This window comes from Peromyscus eremicus, chromosome 1 (assembly GCF_949786415.1).
Source record: "Peromyscus eremicus chromosome 1, PerEre_H2_v1, whole genome shotgun sequence".
Taxonomy (NCBI): Eukaryota; Metazoa; Chordata; class Mammalia; order Rodentia; family Cricetidae; genus Peromyscus; species Peromyscus eremicus.
The window spans coordinates 192,323,469-192,330,912 of record NC_081416.1 but is presented as its reverse complement, the minus strand read 5'-3'; the positions used below and the strand labels follow the sequence as shown (position 1 = coordinate 192,330,912).

The 7,444-nt window shown below is 35.5% G+C and overlaps 1 protein-coding gene across 1 annotated transcript; it reads right to left on the bottom strand.

Annotated features, from left to right (window-relative positions):
- Nucleotides 1-466: 466 nt before the first annotated feature.
- LOC131904027 (vomeronasal type-1 receptor 4-like) lies at nt 467-3,260 on the bottom strand. Its single transcript, XM_059254940.1, has 3 exons — nt 2,360-3,260; nt 1,258-1,373; nt 467-517 (listed from the first exon to the last, which is right to left on the bottom strand). Exons 1-3 carry the CDS (start codon nt 3,258-3,260, stop codon nt 467-469), a joined length of 1,068 nt encoding a protein of 355 aa, XP_059110923.1.
- Nucleotides 3,261-7,444: the final 4,184 nt, after the last annotated feature.

Genomic DNA, 7,444 nt, shown 5'->3' with positions numbered 1-7,444 from the left:
TCATATTAATAACAGCACAACAAATTAAAGCATTTGAACTTTTAATAGTCCAGAAGTCTGAAAATGACAACATTTGAAAAATCCAAATTCTCTTTAAAATCTCAGTGGTTTCATAAATGTCCAATGTCTCCCAATTCTGTTGTCAGTAAAATGAAAAAAAAGACATACATTTTTTGATTATGAGGGTGCATATGCACTCTCTCTGTACCAAGGTTTAGCTGTTCTCCATGACCCTTTCATGCCTTCAAAATCAGTAACATGTAGAAGAATCTTATATATTACCAAATTTAGCTAGCAGCATGAGATAAAGACTTTGCCCATTCTGGACCAGAGCTTCTAGATTCTGATCCTGAATAAGTTCTCACAAAACATTTCTCCCCTCTGAGTCTCTTTTTAATCTCTCCATTTTAATTTCTTGGCCCCAGATAACTAACATCTATTGGACCAGAAAAACAAAGATTTTACTTCAGTGGTCTAGTCTCTTGTACCTATAAACTACTTCTTCATCCCTAGATGTCTAGAAGAACAGATTAGAATTAAATTTAGCATAAGAATAAGCATGATAAAAACTCTACTACTTTTTTAAATTTTACAAGCCAGGCCTCCATTATCTGCAGTTTTTTGCATTATCTTCCAAGTTCCCACAAAAGCTTATTAACCTCCAAACATTTAATGACTTTTCCAGCCCAAAATTTCAATACCTTTACATTATGTGTATACAGTGGGGTAATCGTGGTTTGTATAGCTTTTGTATTACATGTATTTGGGTTTTTTTGTTTTTTTTTTTTACATGTATTTGTATTACATGTTTTTCTCTTGTATTATATGTGATTTGGAACACATTACCTCCAAATAATCAGAGTACACTGGATTCGTCCCCAAAAATCTAGTATCACATATTCCATAGCTTGATACCCTCTTAATGACTCAGATATTCTCTGAACATCGTTTTTTGCTTATATATTCTCTCATCACCAAAAAGAGATTCATTATTTAAAGCCTAATGTATTCACACACACACCTGTAGTTAGTTGTATCAGGATTCAATATTTGAAGAAGTTTTTTTGATTCAACAAATTTCTTTCATATTAAGTTATCCATAGTATATTTATACCAGTAATCAAGTTATACATCATATCAGTGTTTCATATGTCTGTATAAGGGAAATCTTCAGCACTATAATAAAGAGTTATTGGTTCTCCAAAGAATACAACATAGCCTAGAGACTTAAACTTGTGACTTAGAGAACATAAGTACCACTTTGTAGTGATCTCCAATGATTTTTCTACACTTCTTCTTTAGAACGATAATTGTAACTACTTTCAGCACCTTTGATAGGTTGAGTTTATCTTGTGGCTCTTCAATAGAACTGGCTTAAAGAGATAAAGTTCTTGAGTATGAATAACATCATTTAATACTTGGGAAAGAGAAGACAGTATGAATATTCCAATGGCAACTGATCTCTTAGGGCCACCATTCTTAATCTCAATTGATTGGTGAGAGTCATGTGTACACAAGCATCTGGCTACTTCTAACATAATGGTGCTGGGAAAAGACAATGTCATATAGAAAATTGTCTAATACTTTGCCTGAGATGAAGATATTAACTTGTCTCCGCATGTATTAAAGCTTTTTGTTCATCGATTCCATAGACTGACACTGTCTTTGTCTCCCAATGATCTTTTTAAGACAAAATAAGACAGACAATTCAAAGCAAAATCTGTGCATAAGACATAAAAGTAACAATGAAGAAATCTAAAAAAGTTATTTCTTAACATCAGCCACCACTTTGTTTTCACTGTGTTTGCTTCTGTCAGACTCAATCTATGCTTAGATAACTTAGTCAACCACACTGTGGAAACTGACTTTGAAGAGCTGAGATAAAACTCATTAATTTTACTCATGAATTAGTATATAAGAAAAACATAATAAAAAACCCTCTAAGCGGGGGTAGTGGCGCACACCTTTAATCCCAGCACTTGGGAGGCAGGGCCAGGCAGAACTTTGTGAGTTCGAGGCCAGCCTGGTCTACAGAGTGAGATCCAGGACAGGCACCAAAAACTACACAGAGAAACTCTGTCTTGAAAAACCAAAAAAAAAAAAAAGGAAAAAAATAAGTAAGTGTCATTTATCTAGAATATAGCAGCAACTATATCAATTCAGCTCTGGTGCTGATAATATTAAGGATAGTTGCTGCAAAACCCAAATACTTATGAGGAATTACCTAATACATGTAAGAGGGCTCCCTCATCATTTTCATGTTGGTATTCTGATGGACATAGGTGATTAAAAAATAAATAAGATGCAAAAATAAACAATCCACACACCTATGAAACAATTACTGGATTTTTTATATTACCTATGCTGAAAAACCAGAATCTGAGCACAATGAAGTTACAATTCATAAGAAAAGGGCACAAAGTGGGAAAACACATAGAAATAATGGCTGTGATGTTCATCAACCACAAATTGGGTTTAGATAGAACAGCAATGAAACCTTGTAATATAGAGGAAAGGGTATAAAAAGCTATATAAGAAGACACCAGAACCAGGATGCTCTGTGTGGCTCTAGCCTCAGGGGAGGTTCTGAGGGAATCTTGAGTGCTCCGAATGTGTTGAATGTGCTGCTTGTGTCTGTACAGAATGGTAATCATGGAGCCACTAGACCAGATGATGAGCACAGAAAACAAGACTTCAGGGAAGACCAGTAATGTTGTGTACAGTGATTCTACAATTTTATCACGACCCCAAGAGGAGCAGTATGCAAAATCTCTTTTCTCTGTTGCATTTTTGTGACTCCTTTTGATATGCACAAACACAGGGAAAATGAAATTTATGGCACTGTGCAGCACCCAGCAGATAGAAATACAGAGGCTGATGTAGTTTGGAGATTTGAATTTAAAATTCTTCCAAAAGGATTTATTAGGGCTGATGGTGATGGCCTGGTAGACACTCAAAAGGCATGTAGTTCCCATAGACATGCTTCTGCCAAGTCTTTGAATATATAAAAAAAGTTTGCATATAAAATCATTGAAGAATTGTTTCATCCCAAAAGCTGCCATTGTATTGGGAACTCCTTTAGAGAGAATGATCAAAAAGTTGGCTGTAATTAAATGTGTGAGAATCAAATCTGTAGGCTTCAATGTATGTTCATTATAGTAAATAATTATATAGTTTAAAAGAAGGGCAAGATTTCCCAGAATTCCAACTGTACTTTGTATTAAGAACATTATTCTTATTGTAAAATTCCTCAAGTCCATTTTGTCATTTAACAACTTTTTCTTTAAGTTATAACAACAATTACATTTCTGAGCAAAACGATGAATTCAACATTTTGTTGCCTATGATATAAATATGGGAAGAATCACTTGAGTTCAGGGAAATAAAGCCAATGTGTGCAGTGTAGCAAGATTTGGCCTAAAATGCCAAATATTTTGGCAAAAATTTCTCTCATTAGGACTGCTTTTAGTCTGCAAAGGCACACATTTATAAAGTAAATACCCAATTGTCTTTCTTTGAATATTCAGCATTTAGGACAGAGCATTATTACCCTGGTAAAAGCAATGACTCTTCTCTGAAAATGAAGAGAACACTAAATTGTCTATTTTAAGGATAAACTTTGACAATCACTCATACGAGAAAAGAAGAGATTTTTTTTATAAACATCTGTATCAGAAAATAAATCCATTCTGAGATTTCTCATCAAAAGTTTAAATGTAAATAATGAAATGTTATAACTACAATGTACATATTTCTCAGTGCTTAAGCAATACAATATTTATTACCTAGCATAAAATGTACTGATCATAAGATTCAAATATCAAATTGAATGATGTTATGTTGAAAGTTAGTGCTAATTCATTTTCCTCTTCACACTCTCATGTGCTAAAGATATCAACAAATAAATATTTAAAAAGAAACTATTAGTGAAAAGAAATGTGAGCTGGAAGAAAGGTACCTTGGATTTGTCTGAATGGCTGCTGGCATTTTTCTTTTGATTGATGTTATAGAACCAGAGACCCACACCATAAGGCCAAGCATGAAACATCCATGAATATTAATGATGAGGATATAATTAAAACAACATGGTGTTCAATCAATAATTTGTAATGTAGAGGAAAATTTTACACTTCATGATTTTCGGTCTCTATTAGGTACAATAAGTGAAATTCACTGGAATATGAAATCTTGCAGGTGTCAGTTCAAAGTCCAGCACAGTTGGCATCATTGTTACTCACCCTCCTGGAGTTCCTGGTTTGCTGTGATTACTGAACACACACAAAGTGATGGTGCTGATTAGTCCATCATGCCAGATCTTGCATAACAAAATAATGCTGAAACAATGAAAAATGTCCAATACAAGACCTACCAAAACATATAGACACCTGGAAAGACAGTGACTAGAAAGTGAGATACACCATGTGTTGGAAAACCAAGTGTAACGACCTTAACTCATATTCAGTGTATAAAAGGAGGAGGTTATATGCAGAAGAGAGATATCATCCAGCATTCCCTCTCCATCCTGACAGTCTCTGGACCATTCCTACTTCCCAATCCCTAGAATCATTTTGCCAGTTTCCTGTGACACTTGTCTAGATTCTATACAGAGTTTAAGATTCTGCAGAAGAGCACTCAATGTGGTGACATTTATTACATCAACTGAAGTCATGTATTCTCACTGATAAGGACTAACTTAAGGCTTTATTATGGTAATAGGCTCCCTGAAATTAAATTTAAAACTTGCAAACAAAATTTGCAATCTTGTTCCTATAACATTTTCTGTGATTTTCATTAATGTGTCATGTGAAAGATGGTGTTTCGTTCATTGTCAAGACATGGTCTTAGACAATGTTTCATCAAGTATTGTCAAAATTCGTAACAGTTATGAGCAGTAGGGAGAACTGAGGAATGTGAACACAAAAAGTCTTCATGTAACAAGACCTGTAGTGTTGGGCTCAACAGCGCTATTTAAGAAACATTTTCAATTCTCAGTTCATACATAGATTGATTCATAATTTGTCATTGAATCGTAACTTTCTGACATTATAAAACAATGCAGCATTAACTTGTAATCCAATGCTATAGAGACCTCCCTTGTCGAAACTCGATTTCAGGAAAGCAACATAGACCCAGTGTTTACTATTTGCAAGACATAACTTTGCCATTGCATGGCAAAAACAGTGGAATCAGTCAACTGAATTGCTGAACAATGTTACATTTGATGAATACAGGTGAGTTGATTTGTACGAGAGCATTACATAATATTAGTTATATGTACAAGCTCAGGAAACAGCTCTTTTCAGTTGCTTTTATAAGAGCACAGAAAGTCTTCATCTCCACTAACAGAATTTGCTCTACATCTGTTTTTACCCCAGAATTCATTCTCCATATTTGAACACTTACAAAATCTCCATTCTTTTTCAAATCTGTCTTCAAGGCTGAAATACAAATGCTCACTTGCCTCCTGCTTTCTCAGGAGCCTTCTCTCGGTCTGAAGCTCCTGACATCCTGATAGCCAGCATTGTGGATGAAGACAACATCTCAAGCTGAGATAAAGGTCTAGATCTCTATGACCTCATGTCCCTTCTGAACTGCAGTCTTCATTTCACCCACAATGGCAATTACAGTGTTGGCTTTGGGAGGAGGAACTCTGAAACTTTTCTTTAGTTTCTAATTGCCAAAAACAATATGAGTTTCTTGTGAGTGTCTCTAGGGGAACCAAGTACTTGGGAGAGCCTCTTCCATTTTCTCTTTCCTTGAAGGCTGAGGAGGAGGGTAGGTACAGGGCACATCAGTGTCTGTTATGTAAGAGTTTTGCAAAGAACTTTGTGTCCCATTGGACTCCAAGCTTTTCTGGGCCCTTACTCCAAAAGTCAAGTTAATTATTTCTTGTCATATCCTATAGCTGCCCCATTTTCTAGTACTAAGCAGAGCAAAGTTAGTCAGCAATTCATAATTAGGTAATGATGTACCAGTAAAAGAAAAAACATGATGTCATAATCTGCATTAGAAATCAGTGCCAAGTTTGGTGGTACACTTCTTTGATCCTGGCACTAAGAGACAGGGTCAGGTAGATATCTAAGTTCAAGACCAGTGTGGTCTCTATAACAAGTTCAAACATAGCCAGAGCTGCATACCTAGAAAGACCATGTGTCAAAGTCAAAGCAAGACAAGAAAAGAAAAAAGAAATCAATTAGAAATTAACTAGAAATCACACTAAACATATGCTGGTAAAAGTTACCCCAAAAGTAACAGGCTGTCTGAGCACAGCCCTATTCTTTAAATGAATTGAATGGAACAATCTATAGTAATTAAAAAATAAAGAACATTCATGACTGAGCAAATAAAACATAAATATCTGGAGCTTTAACATTATACTTCTTCCTATAAGCATGCCCCTTTGAGGGTTTTAGAAAACAAATGTTAGAAAGTCTCAGTCCACACTACCCAACAACACTTTTTGCCCATCCATAGTGCTCAGCTCCCAGAAATCCCTGAGATTCTATAATTCATGAGAATGATTTGGAAGCACAGAAAACCGTTGAGAGATTTCTAGGGAAAGAGGAGTGGTTAAAATTTGCCAGGGGAAAAGAGATGGAGAGCAGAATGCAGGCAACATTGTTGTATATAATGAATAAAAAAATATTTCCCCCAATAATGTTCTCCACCACTAATGTACACCTCAGCTAAAAGCAGTTTAGCTGAAAAGATGGAGAACACTGATAGGCTGTTGTAGGAAATAAAGAAGTGTTCAGTTCTTATCAATAACAGCACTGAACCATCTGGGTTCATGCAAGAATGTTTCTGAAGACAATATATACACATAGCACTATTGTGGGTTTGCAAGAATGGTGAGGGGTGTGTTGTTTGCAAGAAATGTGAATTGACCAAACTTAGGCATTTCACAGAATTGGACACACTGGGCCTCAGAGTTGCCATTCTATAATTGCCCTCAGTTTATTTTGACAGACATACAACTCAACAGGAAGAATTCACTACTGTAGCAAAGACCTTGGAAGATAGAATCTTTCCATCTGCAGCCTAGAGTTCTAGGAAGATGGAAAGAAGCAAGTCAAGACATTGATAAAGGGTTTGGGGATACATGTGATCTACAAATGCCTATGAGTTGGCAAAAAGTGATGGAGGACACAGTAACAGGTGAGTATGGAGAGCTTCTGAGGAAGAAGATCAGGAAGAACCTGAGACCTCTGAAGATTTTTCCCACACCTCAAAATAATGTTGGACAAAACATACTTCCCTATTCACTTTAATAAAATATAACTTTGACTTCATATATAAAATGAAGAATGTATAAATACTATAATATCTTATATTCATTAATGTGTACAATAACGATCATCTAGGCCCTAGAATGTTCAGTCTCTGTAGCCTGAGATGGGAAGGATGACTTAGAAATCTCAGTTTGTAAAAGCTCTCCAATTCA